Source organism: Epinephelus moara, chromosome 20 (genome assembly GCF_006386435.1).
Source record: "Epinephelus moara isolate mb chromosome 20, YSFRI_EMoa_1.0, whole genome shotgun sequence".
Taxonomy (NCBI): domain Eukaryota; kingdom Metazoa; phylum Chordata; class Actinopteri; order Perciformes; family Serranidae; genus Epinephelus; species Epinephelus moara.
This window is the reverse complement of record NC_065525.1, coordinates 14,357,224-14,376,561: the sequence shown is the minus strand read 5'-3', so window position 1 is coordinate 14,376,561 and position 19,338 is coordinate 14,357,224. Positions and strand designations below refer to the sequence as shown.

At 41.0% G+C, this 19,338-nt stretch overlaps 2 protein-coding genes across 4 annotated transcripts; one reads left to right on the top strand and one right to left on the bottom strand.

The window, feature by feature from the left end:
- Window positions 1–310: 310 nt before the first annotated feature.
- On the top strand, window positions 311–5,446 carry atp6v1e1a (ATPase H+ transporting V1 subunit E1a). The gene is made up of 9 exons (XM_050074039.1): window positions 311–481; window positions 919–984; window positions 1,074–1,183; window positions 3,039–3,105; window positions 3,386–3,475; window positions 3,573–3,641; window positions 3,788–3,882; window positions 4,047–4,134; window positions 4,985–5,446. Exons 1-9 carry the CDS (start codon window positions 449–451, stop codon window positions 5,045–5,047), a joined length of 681 nt encoding a protein of 226 aa, XP_049929996.1. The 5' UTR covers window positions 311–448; the 3' UTR covers window positions 5,048–5,446.
- A 149-nt stretch (window positions 5,447–5,595) lies between these two features.
- Window positions 5,596–18,756, bottom strand: slc25a18 (solute carrier family 25 member 18). 3 transcript variants are annotated; one of them, XM_050074036.1, is made up of 11 exons: window positions 14,438–18,756; window positions 13,673–13,716; window positions 12,916–13,323; window positions 12,523–12,648; window positions 11,461–11,516; window positions 11,123–11,213; window positions 10,831–10,946; window positions 10,084–10,270; window positions 9,251–9,414; window positions 7,953–8,028; window positions 5,596–7,856 (listed from the first exon to the last, which is right to left on the bottom strand). In XM_050074036.1, the coding sequence occupies exons 3-11, from the start codon at window positions 12,933–12,935 to the stop codon at window positions 7,715–7,717; spliced, it is 978 nt and encodes a 325-aa protein (XP_049929993.1). In that variant the 5' UTR covers window positions 12,936–13,323; window positions 13,673–13,716; window positions 14,438–18,756; the 3' UTR covers window positions 5,596–7,714. The 3 variants fall into 3 exon arrangements, with proteins under 3 accessions (XP_049929993.1, XP_049929995.1, XP_049929994.1); XM_050074038.1 differs by having other exon boundaries at window positions 12,523–12,645; XM_050074037.1 differs by lacking the exon at window positions 13,673–13,716.
- Window positions 18,757–19,338: the final 582 nt, after the last annotated feature.

The window sequence follows — 19,338 nt, the reverse complement described above, 5'->3', positions numbered from 1 at the left end:
TTCACTAACCAGCATGCACAAGACTGAAAAACTTATGCTTTTTTTTACTCCATGTCTTCATCTTACTCTCACTACAAACATCAAAGGGTGAGTTTTAACCAATTTATCGTGGTGGTGGGATCATGCATTTTCTGCCAGTCACTCTGGGAGGCTCAAGGAAAAATATGTGCAGCTTTGGGGAGCCACACCCCCTTCTCTGATAACTACCGAACAGTCCCTTAACTGTTCCCCATTTCAAGGACTTAACCTACTGAATACGCGTCTTATTTTGAAATCTATAACCGGATGTTGTGTTCGGTCTTGTGTCGCTAGCTTGATGTAAATGCAACAAGAAGAGTGAAAGTGTTTTCTCCCTACACTTTCTGTAATAACAACAGGACCGTAGAAGTGGTCAGGAAGACTTCTTTTTGACGGACTTTCAGTAAACTAAATACATATAAGAAGAAACATGGCGCTCACCGATGCGGACGTACAGAAACAGGTACAGTTGACGGTGTTAGACCACATTACGTTAACATTACGTTATCCCTGAGACAAACATTAGGTTAATGTTATAACTTTTAGCTAAACATAACAACGTTAGCTAACGGGCTGAAAGCTGAACTAGCGTTTCCGTTGCGTGTAGTTGCTCCATTATTATCATGTTAACTTATTTTAGAGGTAACTAAACTCAGTAACGGTTAATTTGAGCTTGTTTGACAGAATTGTGAAAGCCGTTGAAACAAACCGTCGGTTAACGTTCACGCTCCCTGTCATAGGAGTTAGTCAGGTTACTCTTAAAGCTTAAGTTTCTGTTTAAGTAAGAAAATATCTGTTGTGATTTAAGAATTGATTTGTGCTCACATTAAAAAAGTTGGCATGAGCTTTATGAGATTTCTGAATTAAAACGAACTGTTGTGTGTTTGTCTCTTGTGACAGATCAAGCACATGATGGCCTTCATTGAGCAAGAGGCCAGCGAGAAAGTCGAGGAAATCGATTCCAAGGTGAATGAAGTGTGTCTGTCAGTCTGTCTTGTGATTGCTGCTGCAGGGACCAGTCACTTACAGGCCCTGTCATACCCATCTGTTTACAGGCTGAGGAGGAGTTCAACATCGAGAAGGGTCGTCTGGTGCAGACTCAGAGGGTGAAGATCATGGAGTACTATGAGAAGAAGGAAAAGCAGATTGAGCAACACAAGAAAATGTGAGTAGTTGGTCATTTATAGACAGTTAATGCAAGACTACTGTTGGTCGAGGGGCATTACTTTTTTACACACACAACTGTGAGCAATGCATATAAAGTGCATTCCCTTTGAGTCACTATTTACTAGAGGCACCTTCATTGCTTTGCTTCCCACATTTTATGTACAGGCTCTTTATGCAAACGTGAAATGTGTAAGATTTAGGGAAGTTAGTGGCGTCTAGCAGTGAATTGCAAGCTGCAACCAGCTAAAACTTCTCCCGGCTAGAATTCCTTTAGTGTTTATCGTTCAGGAGGTTTTTATTGGAAGCCAAATTATCCACAGAGGTCTCCTCCTCTTCAAAAAAAATGGACCAGGTGATATAAGCCAATAAAAAACACTGAATAACGCAATTTCACGTTAGAAATCAGTGTTTCTCTGATACTATTTGGCGTCTCTGAGATGAATGACTTGTCCACCACATGCATTTGTGTGCTCACCTTTTTCTGATCCCAACGTTCAAGAGGTTTTCATCAGGAGCTGAATTAACCGCAGAGGACTCCTCCTCTTCAAAACAAATTGACCCGGTGGGTTTAATCGGTTAAAATCCTGAATAAAGCAGTTTCACGTTACAGATCAGTGTATCTCCAATAGGGCTGCCACTAACGATTATTTTCATTGTCGACTAATCTGTCGATTATTTCTTCGATTAGTCGACTAATCATTTCATCGAAAAATGCGTTAAAATGTTGAAAAATGTCAGTCTGTCTCTCCCAAACCCCAAAATTACGTCATCCAATGTCTTGTTTTGTACTCACGCCAAAGGGTTTTAGTTCACTGTCACGGGAGTGTGTAAAGCTGCCAATATCTGAACGTAAAAAGCTGCAGTAAGAGTATTTTGGGGTACTTTTATAGTACTTTTCTATGAAAAATGACTCAAACCGATTAGTCGACTACTAAAATAGTCACCGATTATTTTAATAGTCGATTAGTCATCGATTAGTCGACTAATCGTGGCAGCCCTAATCTCCAACACTGTTCGGCATATCACTGTGAGCAGCTCGTGGAACACATGCTAATCTGTTGTCACCTTTTTATCTGCTATAATTTAAGATCCAGATGTTGAGGAGGGTTTAAGAGGAAGCCGAATTATCAGCAGAGGTCTCTTCCACTCCAAAGCACACAGACCCAGCAACTGAAACCGATGAAAACAGTAAATAAAGCAGTTTCACGTTACAAATCAGTGCAACACTGATGCAACACTGATGCAACGCAACGCAAATGGCTCTATCTGGAGCCAGTGGTTTGTCCATTCTGGGCTACTGTAGAAACATAGCAGTGCAACTCACTCTCTTTATAGATATAAATGGTTCATTTTAAGGTGACAAAAACACAAATCTCCTTATTTTCAGGTGATCATACACTAAAGTAAACATACTAATTAAATTATAGTCCATTTCTGCCAATATATCCTCCCTAAATCCTACACACTGGGCCTTTTAATGAGATAGTCAGTCTTGACTTGTCTTCTGATGGACTGAGAGGCAAGCGTCAACAGATTTAATTAGTTCTTAGTCACTTTATTGCTTTGCTTGTTGTGCTGAATTTTTCTTTGCTGTCTCCTTGTACCCTCAGCTCTGGTTGCCTTGGTAAAATCAGTTTGTCCTCATCACAGTTCAGTGTAAATAAATATTTGTAACTGCATCACCTTCCTGGGCATGAATGTCACCATATCTGTATCGTAAAAACCTCATAAAAAGGCATCTTAAAATCAGTGTATCATGAGAGCTGGGTGAACAGCTGCTTTATAGGCGTGGTGCATTACATGTTCATGCCTGCAGATAATATATTCATTGACTTTTCCTTCCTCTCTCACAGCCAGATGTCCAACCTGATGAACCAAGCAAGGCTTAAGGTGCTGAAGGCCCGTGACGACATGATCGCCGTAAGAGATAAACACTCGTTTTTTAAAACATATTCACATATTCAGCTCATGTTACACAGTTGAAACATAACTTTCTCATGCTTCCACTTAGTATGTTGATAAATGCATATAATATTTACGTCTACGATTAGGTGCATGAGTGCTTATGTTTTGCCCTATTCACCATCACTGAATTACATTCCTCCACTGCAATACAATGAAAGTAAAGGGATAATAATAATTTTAAGTCATCTGAATGAACCAGTGAAATCTCTGTTTTCTACCTGTGTTCTTGTCTCAGGATTTGTTGCATGAGGCTCGTCAAAGACTTGCAGAGATTGCCAAGGACCCTGCTAATTACTCCATCCTATTGGAGGGCATGGTGCTTCAGGTAAAATCCCCCAAGTGCTCTTGTGGGAGGGTACGGGTAAATGTGATTGGTGTGTTGGTTCTCTCTGTTTTCTAAGTGTGTGCTTTTCACTTCTCAGGGATTCTTTCAACTACTTGAACCCAAAGTTACCATTCGCTGCCGACAGCAGGATGTAGAAATGGTTCAGGTGAGGTGACTGTAGTGTTGCATGTTGTGACTATTCTAAGTTATTTAGAAAAGAGTAAGTAATTACAAGTGCCTCTGCATTTTTTGTTGAAATCATTATAGTTGGTTGTGTTGTCTGTTACAAGACTTTGTTTTATTGCTTGACAGGCAGCCGTTAATAAGGTCATCCCTATCTACAAAGAGGCAGTGAAGAGCAACATCATAGTCAAAATCGACCAGGAGCGCTTTCTCTCGTCAGAGATGTAAGATGATTTTAATGTATTTTAACATCAATTCTTAATCTTTGATTTTAAATATACTGTCAGATTACTTTTTTGTGCTGGCTCTGATTGAAAAATGAGAAGACAGGGCATATATAAGCTGAATTTGGTTCCCTCATATTTGCAATAACTCTTTGTTTGAACAGCTGCGGAGGAGTTGAAGTGTATAATGATAATGGGAAGATCAAGGTTTCCAACACTTTGGAGAACAGGCTTGATCTTATTGCACAACAGGTAGAGTAACTTTTATAATATACTGTATTTAAAAATCCCAAATCTTTATGCACACAACTTTATAACACTGTAAATGTAGTTTCTGCTGTTTGCCTGTGGAGGGCAGCACAGCCCATTTAGTTTCCAGTGAGCCCGTAGGCAAGACTGCCATGCTATACACAAATTAGCTGTACTTTAATTGGGTGTTGAATAATTGGAGCAATCTTTTGAAGAATGGGGAAACACTGATTCTTTTTTTTTTTGGATTGTTGATGCAGGTAACGCAGTAGTTACAGTCATTACTCTCTGCAGATGCAGAAAATAGTCTTTTGAATGAATGAATGTTAATATACTTAATAGACCTCTTTATGTCTACACAAAGCAAGCAAGAAACTTTCAGTTGTTTTTGAGTTTTAGCACTCAACAAGATTGTAGTGAAGTTCAGGTCAAAAGTGTCAAACCTGCGGGGTCCGAGTCATTCTCTGTTCGTTCACAAATGTTCACTACAAACTTTTATACACAGAGAAGAATAGAAATGGAATATGGGGAAAAAAAATAAGTAAACAGGACACACGTTTGTCAGCTGTCATGTGTGCAACCAATCACATGGCAATGTGACAGTGTTTTTGTATTGTTTGCTTCCATAGAGTGATAACATGTTTGAATCAGAAAATATTTTTGTGGGGTTCCCTTTTAGTAAATTAGACACTGTTATGATAAACAGTATATTTTTAGTTAACCTCTCTTTATGTTCATTAATGCACCAAACAAAGAGAAATATCTGTGTTTGTCTTGTTTCTCTTCTGTTTTACTTCTTTTGCTTTTAGTTTCTTGTGTGTATTTATTTGTGTCCTGATTTCACACCTGACAGATGATGCCTGAAATCAGGGTGAACTTGTTCGGCGCCAATCCCAACCGCAAATTCACGGATTAACGCTGGCTTTGAAGAGAGCGGCGAGGACACGGGTGGAATATATAAGGTGACCACAGACCATCATCATCATAGTGAGCAAGAACAAGACTGCACAATTACCTACCAATCATCGGGGTCAAAGAAAGCTCTGATTTACTTAATGGGACGCTACTGATGTGCATACATCTTTTTATTTTTGTACTAATGGACTGAATTCAACAAGTGCACTTATGACTATGTGTAAGTGCATTCTGTTTTACCTCTCCAGGGATGTCTAAAGGACTGCTTTAAATTGTGATGGCAAATATGTGTTCCCTCAGTTGTTTTGGGAAGTCTGTTACTCTTAATGTGTTGATTAATGTAATCAAAGCTACATATTATTTAGGTCACCAAAGATACACATTTTCCTTTCACATACTAACTCTGTGGGCCTTTTTGATCAGTCTGTTGCATGGTCTAAAGTGCACTTGCATTTATGGTGTGTCCAACTCCGCTTTTGCTAATTAATGGCACATAATGTGGGCACAGTAAGGCACAAAGGGCAAAGGGGTTGTATTTAGTCCCTTGATTAATCATAGGTGTGTTTTGAGTGTAACATGAACTCAACCAATCAGTGTCATCTCCCTTTTCCCTAATAAAGCCTGGTGCGCCTGCAAGAGCAGCAAATAAAGTGGGACATTTAAGCAGCAAAACAAAAAACTGTAGTTATAAACTTGACAGAGAAAACAGAACAAAACATTTAGCTTCTGAAATAATCAATGTTGCGCTGCTCCTTGTGCGTAAATACCCACAAGTCTCTCTTAATGGTAAGGCGGAGAGCAGCTCTGCTCTCTGCTACGTTCACATTTGAAAGAATGTGATTAATATTTTCCTCATTAATGATGTATAACTTCACCCAACAGCAACCCAGCCACATGCCCCTGCGTGTGTAACAAGCAAAGCATTAGCATGTTGTGAACCTGCCTGCGTCGGCGCATCTTACTATCTCCATTATTCACCCTTTAAATGGCAGGAAAATGCTGCGCTATTTACTTTAGAGCAGGTTTTGTTGGACAATACTGCAATCCTTTTCTGCTGCCTCAAAATAGCAACCTGACCACACCTCATTTTAAAACCCACACACCCATGGGCGCACAGATGAGCCCAAGTGCATTTGCTACTAACACAAGATGGGCGCTATTTATCAAAATGACAGTTACAAATTTGACTGTGTGTATGTGTGCGTGTATGTTTGTGTGTCTGTGTGGATGTTTACCATTGTTTGGAAGCACTTAACATACAAAAACCAAAGAAATAAACGTGTGTGACACAGAGAAATCAGCATGTATGAGATATCTTTATTTACAGCTTGTAAACAAACAGTTTACTCAGGCTATGTTCACTCTACAATGAGGAAAACGTAGTAGTAGCCTAGGTACACTAGCCACATCAAAATGTGTCTTGCATTAAAAATGTAAAAAAAAAAGAAAAGAAAAAAAAAAAGAAGCTTTTAGTGCCACCCAGTGGACTTCAGTAATGACAAACAGTTGGCGAGACAAGGTGCCATACTCCCTCCATGGGTTCAACAAATTGAATTGTCCTCGCTAAGTTGGACTCAAGTACCAAATCAATGTTTCAACACCACCAATTCCACTGAATTTGTTTAAGACTTACAGTTTTGATGCTTTAGAAACTATCAGCAATGATAAGGCTTTAATTGCATGTTTTTTTTTAGTTATTGTGCGCACATCATTTGAAGCAATGTATTTATATGTATATCTAAGCAAGTAAAATGAGCCCTGGGCCAAAACCCTTCCAAGCTGTGAGGAGAATAGGAAGTCAAGGCTACGAGACAGAGGCCCAGCAGTCTAACCTGTGGCCTTTAGGCAGGAAGTGAGCTGTGTGTTAGGGTATATTGTACACTAATGCTGGGATTAAAGCATTACCATCAGATTAACAAATGACCTTACAGTTTCTGGCAGCCAGCACCTCCCAATCCACTGAAGGAATCCAAGATTACAACTCAGACCTCACGGGTGGAGTGGGAGGAACGCATAACAGGGTAGGCAGAAGGACATTAAGCTTTTTTTTTCAGAGAAACACATCAAACATTGTAATCTAAAGTAATTGGCATTTGAAGTCAGACCAAAATAGCCAGTTCAGACTCTGACATCAAACGTTATGCAATCTTATTTTCTGATAAAGATTGAAAAGGGGATTTGTCACTTACATAGGATGATGCACAGTTCTTCGTCATGACCACACAAATGGTCAGCTCGGTAGGCATTTAAGTTAGCAGCCTCAGACAACATGCAGCAGCTCTCGCTTAACAACCAGACAGAATAATCTCTCTCAGGTGAAAGGACAGCCCCGGACATATTGCAGCAAGCACGCCGGGAAAACCCAGACAACTTGAGACATACCCTCAGATTGGTCACACACATACACAGGACCCTGTTGAACTTCCAGACCCCTGCTAACAGCATGTACAAACCTAGAGAAACATGATTAGTGTGAACCCATCGGTTCACATATTAGTAAATAGAGCCTCTTCATTTCTCAGACCGTCCCCTCTTCCTTTGGTTAGCAGATTGTGGCCGTATTTCCCCTCTCTCTGTATTCACCATTCACCCAGTTGTGTCATTCATTCACTGCAGATTAAAGCAGCAGAGACAACACAACCACCACCACCACCAATGCCAAGCACTGCTATCCCAGCAAACCTAGCACCGTCTCCCCTACCCCGAGAAAGTAGACACCTTGTGCAATGCCAAATAGAGGGGCGATGACGAGAGCACGGCATGTTGCACCCTTCAGGAATGCTGATGGGCCCTCTCGCATCATGATGCGCCTGCAAACGCACACAGACGAGAAGAAAATGTTATAAGACTCTTTATGCTTCTGAACATTAAGGTAAGAAATGTTTTCTTAGAGACTAAAAGCTTACCGTGTGCAGTCAACGATTCCTCTGTATGTGTCCTCTCCCTCACCTTTTTGCAAGGTCTGCAGGCGAGTCTTTATGACTGTACAAGGCATTTAAAACACAAAAGTGCACTGTCACTGCGTGTCAGTTAAAGCAAGCAGCAGCCACTGTGGCCACAAATGACAATCACAGCATAATGGCAAATGCTGACATGTAGTGTAATAATAACACGAGTAGAAATGTCCAAAACTCTGAGAATGAACTCAGTAATGTCACTCACACGGAATTACAATGTCTGAAGTCGCTCCCTGTCTAATTTACACCACCATTCAATAGCTTGCTTGGGCACAGTCAGATGTCTGAAGGGACTACTAGGTCTTTTATACTTTTAGACTGTAGAAAGCCATTTTTACAAATGTTATTTTGTATGAAGGCTTTGTTTTGTACATAAGAACAAAACACTGTACAATGGTTGAACCAAACTGACAACTGAAAGGGCAGAGAGAGACAAAGATAGCTCTGAGCAATATGTCAATAAGAGAAGAAGAAATCGCTGGTCACTTGCAAAAGAAACCTGAAGCTTAGCATCGAAATTTGTGCAGATTTAAAAAGGAAAAGGTTCCGGTTTCAGTGTCAAGTGCAAAACAATTCCCATAACAAGCTGGAATTACCAGGCAAAGTGTTGCTTCAGCAAAGCTATTCCTAAAACCTCACACTAGAAAAAGAGGGTTAGTCTAGACTTAGCACTGACAAAGCTTCAAAACAAGCTTAGCTGACAAATCATAGTTTAAACCTGTTCAATCTAACTACTGAGTTAACTGCTTAGGGCCCAAAGAAAAACAGGTTTCTAAAATATTTCGATCTCATTTGTATCATTGTGTTTGCATCATTTGTTTGCTTATGCTTTGTTGGGTTGAAAAGCAGATTTAAAACAGAACGGTATTTGTGTGTGTCCCAACAGTTGATGCACAACTGTTGGGACATCGACTGCTAATAATCCCATCAAATAGTGCATCCCATTTTGTAGGTTTGGAAATAACCATTGTGTGACAGCAGCTGGTAGTGATGGTAAGTGTCTGAAATCCCATTGTACTGCTCTCTATTGACTGACTATCTATTATATATCAGGAGCAAATGAGTGAACAGGAGAGTGACTTTGGGCACAGCCAGTATCTAAAATTTGCTAACCTTAGCTAACCTTAGCGACTACAAACCACTGGTCAGCTGGCTCTGCTACTGGTCATACCAGACCAAGTGAGGCTATAGTGCAAAAACTTTTGAGTGTGTTAAATTAACCAAGGTTGCATTTATTGCCTACTCACCATCCAGTGGTGTTACAGCCACAGCTGCCACTGAGCCTGCGGTGCAGCCTGCCAAAAACGACTGCCAGAATGGCGCCCGGGCCTGCACATCACCCACTTTTTCAAGGCCCAGTGCGTTTAGGTTGGCAAACAGTGGGAAGTAGATCATTGAGAAGGGGACATCCCTAAAAAATATAATTAAAAATTATTAGATTAAATGAGATGGAAAGGAAGCAATCTGAGAGAGAGGCTGTGTTAACAGATTAGGGAAAACTAAAAACAAATTGGGAGAGGATGAAGTCACGGGAGGGAAGCAGAGAGAGAGAGAGTCATGGCACCATTCAGCTGCAGTGTAGCAGCCAGACATAGCTGCAGGAATCTATTGATCAGTGTTGATTGAAAGAGGTGTCGGGAAATACAACAAACGCAGTGTGAGTTACGCAATGTAAAATCAAGTCATTAAAGCGGTGATGACAGAGTTGAGTGAAAGGAGAGACAGAGCTGGAGAACACAATCAACTGTGCACGGTACTTTACGTGATAGTTTTTAAAGATTTCCAGCATGAGAGCAAAGTATAAAAAGCATTAAGTCATGGACCAAGTGACACTATTTTAAAGAAGACAATGAATTATAAAAGATACCCGAAAAAAGTCTGGAATAGTTCAAAACAGGTCAAAATGATAGAAAAAGACAGACATGATGGTTTTCTCCTGCTGCTGAGTATTTATGTTGACAATATGTCACTACGATTTTTACATAAATGTACATTAAAAGTTAAGACGAGACAAGTAAAACAAGTTGCATGTATTGTAAGTATGTGGGTGAATGTGTGTTTATGTCTTTGTGTGTACAACCTCATTAAGGTGGCTCCTGCTCCCCTGTAGAGGCCTGCCAGCCCACGAGTCTTCAGCAGCTCCGCAGTGATGCCGGTGGCTGAGGGCCGAGGTCGAGGTTGTGCCGGTGGTGGGGCTACCAACGATGGAGCTGGACCTGATCCCGGAGCAGCAGCCTGAGCTGGAGTTCGAACAGGCCTCTGGGCAGCTGATGGTCAAACAGAGACTGTCCAAGGTTAGAAAACACATGCAGGTGGATGTAATCGTGCAGTCAACTCTGTCACTGAATAAAGGATGGGCAGCAAAAAGATGGATGCTGTATATGACTTTAAGGTATACTATACAGGATTGTTGGTTACTGCAAAAGTAGGAGTAAAAGCCACTCCCAGATTCACTCTCATTTGGTGTTTCTCCTTAGTATGTTTGTGTTTTTTCAGCATCGTATCTCTTGGATGCCTGCTGCTTATAGTCTGGCACCTGTTGCTACCTTTTTATAAAGCCTGATCTCATCTGAACGCTCTGCAGGTACACACCCATAAACATCCTGAGCCGAGTACAGGAAATAAGAAGAAAATACAGGCAGACGGCAGAGTCTCTGCCGGAAAAAAATGCCATTTTCCGAGTAGATTTACCTGCAGAGTAGGACTTTCCAAGATTTCAGTGCATTGCATCATTTAACACTGACATGAATTTTGACACACTGCATCTCAGTATATGTACAAAAAAAACCTCACACTCAAAAAGCATTAAATACAGTGATCAACGTACCGAGCCTTCCTGCATCCTGCAGCTGGATCTTAAGCATCTCCATGGGAGTGGTGACGACCACCTGACACGTCCCAGCCCCACATCCTGCCAGTACCTCCCCCCACAGGGGCAAATGCCTGGAAACACAAGTGTGTCAATGACAGACATACAGCATTAATAAGAGTAAGATTCAGTAGCAACAGGCCATGAGTCCATATATTGATTTATGAGAGAAAATACACAAGCTTGAGATTGTGGCATGGGATGTAGCGTCATCATATGATGTATCACTGAGGGGCAAAAATCAATGTACCCGTCCTTAGACAGCTTCTGTCTGAAGACGTCATTGGCAGCCAGCTTGATGGCTTTTTCTGGCGTAACTAGAGTGAGGTTCACGGCTGCACCTGGAAAACACAAACAGGCTGATGACAGGGACACACGACAGTTTCCGCTGAGGTACACAAATAGAACCAACCTACACGGCAGCTTATGGCTCACTGCAGTGGGCTAATAGCAGCGCACTAGTTATTATGACAAAATACGCTGTTGTTTCTCTCGGGAGAAACAACAGCGTAGGTGGCTGGATTAAGCTTATAGTAAAGCACAGTTGTAGTGTTGTTTGTCAGGGGGGATTAGAAATGCAAAGAATACCTCTGTAGCATCCAAAATAGCCTTCCGAGCGTATCGTCTTGGCAAGGCAATCCAGCCTTTAAAAACAAAAGAAAGACAATTGACATTTTGTTTTTTTTTTAGAATGCATCATAACAGTGTTCATAATGTTTCACCATCACCTCTCCTGACAGACATTTAGGTCAAATCAATAGTGTTATGCTTCATTCATTAGCATCATCACCAGCCTGGCCTTCACCCGAATACACTACAACTCTGGACAGAGATCAGTGCTGTCCATGAACTGTATGAGCAATTCTTTTGAAATGTTTTTGTGGCAAAGAGCAGGAAAAAGTCCGACCCTGTGACTGGGCCTTGAAGGGAATCAGCTATTTTTTCCATCTATGACTCATAGTGGAAAACCGCAGTCTAGAAAACCGCTGGTTAACACAGAATGGCCACGCCCAGTCAGCCAGCAATATTGATGCCCACCAGATGTGCGTAGTTAGACATTGAGGGTCTTTTAAGGACAGTCAGACTCTGTATTTCTTCATTTTGTGTCCGATTAAAACTCCACCACAAATGTAGGCTATAGAATATGAGGTCGTTATTGTGCATTGGTCTGAATATTTGTCTGGTTTTGGTGAAGTTACCATGGCGGTACTTCAAAACACACACTCTACACAGCCTTTCCTCTAATATGATCCCATGATTTTGTGCAAACTCACAACAACACTGGACCAAATATGGGGAGAGTGTGTTTAGCTGTGGTGCTCCACCCTCTGAGATTCAGGGGGAAAGTATGCAAGTGGCTTCATCTAAATAATTCTGGCTTGTGGCTCTAATTAGAGAGTGCTGTGAACCAGAAAGCACATTAAACTTCTGTTCATCCTCAGCAGATATTTTGTAATGCTTTTACAGTTCATAGACTTTGACATTGGTTAGATATGCATGCAGAAATAAATGACAATTAAAAAGTATAATTTAGGGATGCTTAGACAAAAAACCAGCAGTAATGTGAAAGCCCGTATCTTTGCATGTACAGTACAGTGTCAGATCGGTGACATAATCGGGTTAACTTGGGGCAGGGGGAGCCCTACTCACATTCCTTTGTAGACTTGGACGCCCTGCTGGTTCTGTAGGCGGGTCTTGGCCAGGTCAATAGGAAATACACATGTCACACCAACCAGGCCTGCCACGCCCCCATTAATCAGCTTAGCAGGGAGGCTGCTGAGGGATCAACATAAACACACGCACACATGCACGCACAGACCCATTTTAAAGGTATAGTCACCGACACAAGTCGTGCAAGTGGCACACCCATTCATGGACAGAGATACAAAAAGCAGGCCCACCAACAAAACACACACACACACACACACACACACACACAAAGGGAGTGTAAGAGCCCAACATAAACCCAGCTGCTGCTTCCACTTAGTGAATACATTTTAAACCGTCTCCATTAAGCTAAACAAGCATGGTAAAGATACTTACCTAACTTTCTTCTCCGACATCCTGCTTGTGTTTGGGCTCCAGGCCCAGGCCTACTACTCCTCTCCTCTCCTCCTCCTCCTCCTCGTCCTCCTCCTCCTCCACCACCAACCCCTCCTCTTTGTCTTCCTTTTTCCTCTTCCTCTTCCCTCCCACACTTCAGCACGCAGGCCAAAGTTGTCACCGCAGCTCAACCCTCACCTGCCCACCCACGCCACAAATGCCGCCCACTGATTCTTCTAATGTGGCAGCAATGGACCGCCTTCTTCTTCTTCTTTGCCCTGGTACGGCAGGGGTGGACGCCCTTTTTTTTCTGTCGTGGCCAAAACCACTAATATTGAATTTGTGTCTTCTGGCCAGCCTTTCTGCTTTGTTGTACCTCACATCAAAACCCAGTCTCTCTCGTACAGTCTGGAAACACAAAACACATACAGTCAATATAGATTAAGTAATTCAAAAGAGCACATGTGAGACCAGTGTTTCTCTATTCAGTGACGCTTGTCTTTCTCAAAGCCAGTTGAAATAGACAGTTTTGATGGCAATAATAGGAGTGTATCTTTGTGATGGACTGACACACCTCACATTATCTGTAAGAGTCTCTAAAATCCAGATTTAGTCATTCATAAATGTGAATAGCTGCATATTATCCCAGGACTACCACACTGAGACAGAACATCTTGAGTCTCTCTAATCTGCCAGCTAAAAGGGATAAGAGTATTTGATCTAGCAAGGAGGGCAGAACTGAAAATGAGGGGCTTACCGGTATTCTTTCACCGCAATTGGAATCCAGTGTTTAACAAAGGGCTGAAAAAGAGATTTGAATGGAAGTTGGAAAATTTGTTTGACAAGTTTTTTTGTCTTTATTTGTTCTGGAAGTACAATAGACTGTCGTCCAGGTAATACAAATTCTGCTGAACTCTTCTTGAGTTCAGAGATCTTGCGTTCCCCTATTATGTTCTCTGTTTCTTCCATTCTTTTTCTGCCTTTTCCCCTCCTGACTTCCCCCTTCCCTCAGCTCCCTAATTAATCTCCCTCTTAATCTCTCCACCTCCCATCCGCCTCTATTTTTACCACTGTAAACCTCACTGCATCCTCGCATGTCCTCTCCTCTCAGAGTAACGGGAACAATCACTTTTTGCTTTGTTCATCTGCTCATCTTGATTTGTAATAATGTTCCATCTCCAAATATTTTTTTCTGTTTATATCCTCCTTTATACTCTGTCTTTTCCATCGCTGGATCCTAGTCACATTCTACACATGCCTTTCACTGAGCCTCTTTCTGTGAAACTTTCTTTCAGCTCAGCTCCATTCACGCACAGTAGTGACCCTGCCAAAACACAGACAAGGGTGCCTCACCCCAAGCCAACCTCCAGCTCTCAGACCTCTGTTTCCCCCAAGAAACTGCACCGGAACACCCCGATCGCACAGTTCACACAGCACAAGCCCCCCACGAGACAGCTTTCAAAGATAAAAACTTCATTTTCTTCCATCACAGAGATATAGCAGTGGGGAATGGGGGTCTTACCTCAGTCGGTGCATCCCACAGACAGGATCAAGCTGTCCACTTTCCTTTCACTTCAACAATGTGTGCAGCAATGGTAGTCAAGCGAGAGCGATCTGAGAGAGCCAGCCGCCACTCAGGGGCCGTTGCACAAACACCAGCATTGTCCTGCTGCCTAAGTCCCTCCCTCTCGTGGTGACTCCCTGTGTGACACAGCCCTGGCAACTCAGCTCTACACTAACACAACTCGACATAAACTCATGCTGCAGCCACAATGCACGCAACAGACAGGCAGAGACAAATACCCACAGTTATAACTCAGTGTGCACTGTTTCTATGAATATATATGCAACATGAACAGCAACAGAAAAGGTTGGCCATCAGTAACTGGCTCTCTATTCAGCAGTCCCGGCATTACATAATACCTCTAGGCACACTGAATTCCACAAATGTTCACAGACTTACAATTACTACCAAGGTAACAGTGATATGCTGATATGATTCACACTGTTTGGGACAGTTGATGTATTTATATTAAGAAATACGTAAAATTAGGTAATTAAAGGACAAGAAAGTTATGTAAGGACATCAACAAAAAGAGCATGTGACTACCACAGCAACCACTCATTGCCCTTAAACTATTTTTTTCATGAGCATTGATTGATGTATTGATTCCTGCTGATGGAAAAAACAGTTACTATCAGTGATCATTTCACTCATCAGCAGGGAGAATCTCTCAGTAAAGATGATGTTTTATAGGTTGGCTTTCACATTTTACGCACTTAGTTGCACCATACACTTTTAGGTTATTTGTGGTGAAAATGGAAACCTGCATGTTGCCTTCATTGTATCAATGTGTAGCTTTTACCTCGCTGAAAGAGTGCCTGTCTGTGTTTCCAACAAAGAGGGTCAGCGGCCAGCACAGAATTGTCCATGCTACTCAATACACTCTACTTTAGCATACTAAATGTCCCAAGTAAGGGAACAACAGGACCCTTTAAAATGATATATTGTAATATGCAAAATGTGGCCCTAAGTTAAAGGAACAGTTCATCCTAAAATTAAAAATACATATTTTGTCCTCTTACCTGTAGTGCTATATATCAGTCTAGATTGTTTTGGTGTGAGTTGTGGAGTGTTGGAGATATCGACCGTGGAGATGGCTGCCTTCTCTCCAGTATAATGTAACTAGATAGCATACAACAGCAATGTCTCTTTTCAGAAATCATGACCTTCTAACTCAAGATAATCCACAGATCAACTGTACCACCACACAGAAGGAGGCATGCATCTACTGCTAGCTTACCTAGCAACCCCTGAGCAAGCTAACACTACACCTTAGCCAAGGATTTTGGGTGAACTGTCCCTTTAATATATAATAAAAAGCACAACAGGTGGTCAGACCAACTTGCCCAGTCACACGTGCATACAATATATTATTTCGTATGTGATTATATCCAATGTGTTACAACACCACGAGAGCAAACTTTTGAAATGGAAATATCTACTGGGAAATTAAACTATAAATCTGGTAAATGGGGCGAGCTGAAGTGATAGAGGAAGCATTCAGATGCTTTACATAAAGGGAAACTACAGCCATTTTCAAAATTCTTACATGTTATCCTTATGGTCTAAGACAGTCCAAAAAATATTAGTAGACATGAACAACTCTCTCCCAAATCCAAAAGCTTGAATGCTAAAATTCAAATGTGTGATGATATAGGGTATAAAGTCTGGAGCTGCTCCATAGACAATGAATTAGGAAAGATGTTCTAGATCAGTGGTTCCCAACTGGTAGGTTGCGGACCAAAAGTGGGTCGTGGGTCCATGCTGAATGGACCTAAAGTGACTTGCAAACATGTCTAGTTTGTATAGAACGTTCTCTCTTTTGATTTACAGGGAATTTCCAGCACTTAGCTGCATTTTTAAGTGCTGTTTCCTGCTGTAAAGTGAGCGACTATAGGACGGCTACTTGACAGAGACTGAAAACTAGCTCGACGACATGGCCAGACCCAAGTGTAATGCTGAATGTATTAAACTGTGTGGACCTTAAACTGATGACTACAGAGAAATCTGAATACTGTGGCTGAACCAGTTGGGAGCCACTGTTCTAGATGGCACTGAGAGAGCCCAGGGGAATGTTCTGAGTAAATGGGGACATTTTCTGTTTCATAACTGAGAACACTACAATAGAAGAAATCTCATTTGGGTATAAAAAAGAAAAAACAAACATTCTGTGGGTCCATAAAATCAGTCAGATAACATACTGGAATTCTTAATTTAGATGGTGTTCCCCTTTAAGGAAAAGTAGCAATTCCAAAGTATAAACATAAAAGTCCTAAATGTTTGTATATGTGTTGTTACTGATACGTTTAAGTAGGAGCAGCATTTTAATGTTGTAGCTGGTTGAGGGTAGGGATTTATAATGACTTATACTGTTAGATAATTTAATCAATAATAGCGCATCATACTTTATAAGTGATCTTATGTTTTATGAGTATAAATTTGCAGGTATAGTATATCAAAACTGTAGTAAAGTACCACTGCTCCATCCACCAGCCCTGTTTGTGCAAATAAACTAAGTGCACAACTTCTCTTTAGGGTTTTGTATTTGAATGGGCCACCAACACTACCAGGGTAACAGCACATAATAAGGAGATCAACTCCATGCTCCTGAATCAGAATAACAGCAGAAATTAAATTAATGAATTACTAATTACATACAGTAGGGAGCCTCCTTGATAAATAGGCTAAAGTTAGTTTGGATTCAAGGACAAAAACTTTTAATGGTAGTAAGCTAGTATTCAAAGATACAGTACACTCGCATGTCAGCTGCCAACTTAACTCACTAAGTTTTGAGTTGGAAAGTTAAGTTTGCCCATGATGCTCAGTTTTACACCAAGAATCACTGGATTGCTTTGTTGCCTAGCAACATCACAACCTTACATGGGACTGACATTCCCAAGGGACCCAAAGAGTGCGCTGTCACTGCACTGACAGCACCGTGATGGCTGACCACACTTGCCCTGCCCTGCTGACAACTGCTGTCACCTTAGAGCACCACAGACCATGGAAGAGTGTGAAGAGTGGTTGATAATCCACATGGTATTTATTGCACTGATTAACACACATTCAACCAGACTGGAGGGACTAATGAATGAATGACGTCACGTGGAGTAGTCTGGCTATCTTTTAGAAGAATGGAGTTCATTCCTTCAGTAGAGTTCAGAGACTTGTAGAATATATGCCAAAGTCATTTTCATTTTTGTCACCCATCTGTATTATCCGCTGTGAGGGTCCAAAGGATAGAGGGATGTTGTATGCTGTAAAGCCCTGTGAGGCAAATTGTGATTTGTGATATTGGGCTTTATAAATAAAATTGATTGATTGATATTACATCCATCTATATTACAAGGGTGCAGACGTGATTGTAATTGTCAATAAACTTGAAAGCTGCTGCTCATTGATTTTTTTTATGTTGAACTTCTAATGCTTTACACTCTACAGAGCACACTGTAATTCAAACCCACCATTACTTAGAAGGCAACATTGTTTCTTAGGAATTGTGTCATGATGGAAACAGCTTGGGTCTAAGTTTGATTGTTGCCAGTTGCTGACAGCAAACACTGCTACAAGCATTTATTATTCTCAGTGAAAACACTTACAAGTTTGGACTAGTGGACTGGCAGGACAAGTAAATCAGAAGGGGCTGTGTGTTTTGTGCCAAATTATTATCACTGGAGCTACTCAGTACATATTGCAAAACATACTTTATTTACACATATATAAAGTACATCTAAGTATATGTATATATTGTATGCATAATGTATATATTTGGCTCCCAAGATGATGAACCCTGCCTGTGTTGGAGAAGTCATGAGCTTTCCTCTTGCACCACCTTTAGGCCAAAATGTTAACTTGCACACAGGACATTTACTGCATCTAATCATTTAATTTAATGACATTTAATATGCTGATCACACTTAATCTTCCAAGACGTTAACGCCTGATCTAAAGGAGCCCATAGCCTTTCCTCTAGTGCCACCCACAGGACCCAAATAACACTTTCTGCTCAACTACTCAAGTACCTCTCAAGTGCGTGTATTAAGGATGTAGCTAAAAGAGCCCCCTAGAATGGGCTTTAAGTTTTGTACTTAAAGCCTTGGTATGTGAATAGGACAAGTTGTCTACCTTTTATATGTATTTATTTAGGTTAGGTACATTATACTTTGTTTTTGAATGAGTGGCTGCCTCTCAGTGTCACTGGGCATTACTGCTGTCTCATAGCATGCACTTTTCACATTTTACGATAGGGGGAGCTCCTGTGTAGTGTATCGCTCAAAACTTCCAATGCGATGTTGTTTACAAAATCGAAATGTAGCTGCCAATTTACTGTATGCTACAGTGGTTATCTGAACAAGTCATTAGAATAAAGAAGTGTTTGAAAACTCTTGTTGCTGTTGTTGTTGTTGTTGTTGTTGTTGTTGTTGTTGTAAGTGAATCAAAGGGTAATAGGTTCAAAAACGTTGACAATAGGAAAAAGGAAATTAATTTACATTAGCCAGATAATGACAAATACAATCTTATACCGCCACACACGGAAAAAAATGGGGATGTCGCTTTAAAAAAAAGTTACCTGGTTCATACCTGGTGCATCTTTTCAGTTTTTTTTATTCATTCACCATTCACAAGCATTCCCTTTAAACGGCGGCCGCACTATCAATTCAAAGGGGTACTGTTGACTATAGGTTTTGCTATTTTAGCAAAAAAGACAAATCCAATTGCAAATATGTTTGATTATTACAAGTTATTGTTGTAAAATATCAACATGCGCGACACTATAAAGACTACTTATGCTAACATATGGTTAAACATATAGCGCTAAGAAGTGGCTCCCCCCTATTCTTCGTGCGGTGGTATCGCCC

What these genes read in the sequence shown, in the direction of transcription:
- atp6v1e1a (XM_050074039.1), top strand. Translation starts at nt 449, where the DNA reads ATGGCGCTCACCGATGCGGACGTACAGAAACAG. An exon ending in ATGCGGACGTACAGAAACAG is followed by an intron (nt 482 to 918) that starts GTACAGTTGACG and finishes CTCTTGTGACAG; the next exon opens with ATCAAGCACATGATGGCCTT. An exon ending in TCGAGGAAATCGATTCCAAG is followed by an intron (nt 985 to 1,073) that starts GTGAATGAAGTG and finishes ATCTGTTTACAG; the next exon opens with GCTGAGGAGGAGTTCAACAT.
- slc25a18 (XM_050074036.1), bottom strand. Translation starts at nt 12,935, where the DNA reads ATGTCGGAGAAGAAAGTTAG. An exon ending in CTATTTTGGATGCTACAGAG is followed by an intron (nt 11,214 to 11,460) that starts GTATTCTTTGCA and finishes TGTGTTTTCCAG; the next exon opens with GTGCAGCCGTGAACCTCACT. An exon ending in GCAGGAGCCACCTTAATGAG is followed by an intron (nt 9,415 to 10,083) that starts GTTGTACACACA and finishes TATATTTTTTAG; the next exon opens with GGATGTCCCCTTCTCAATGA.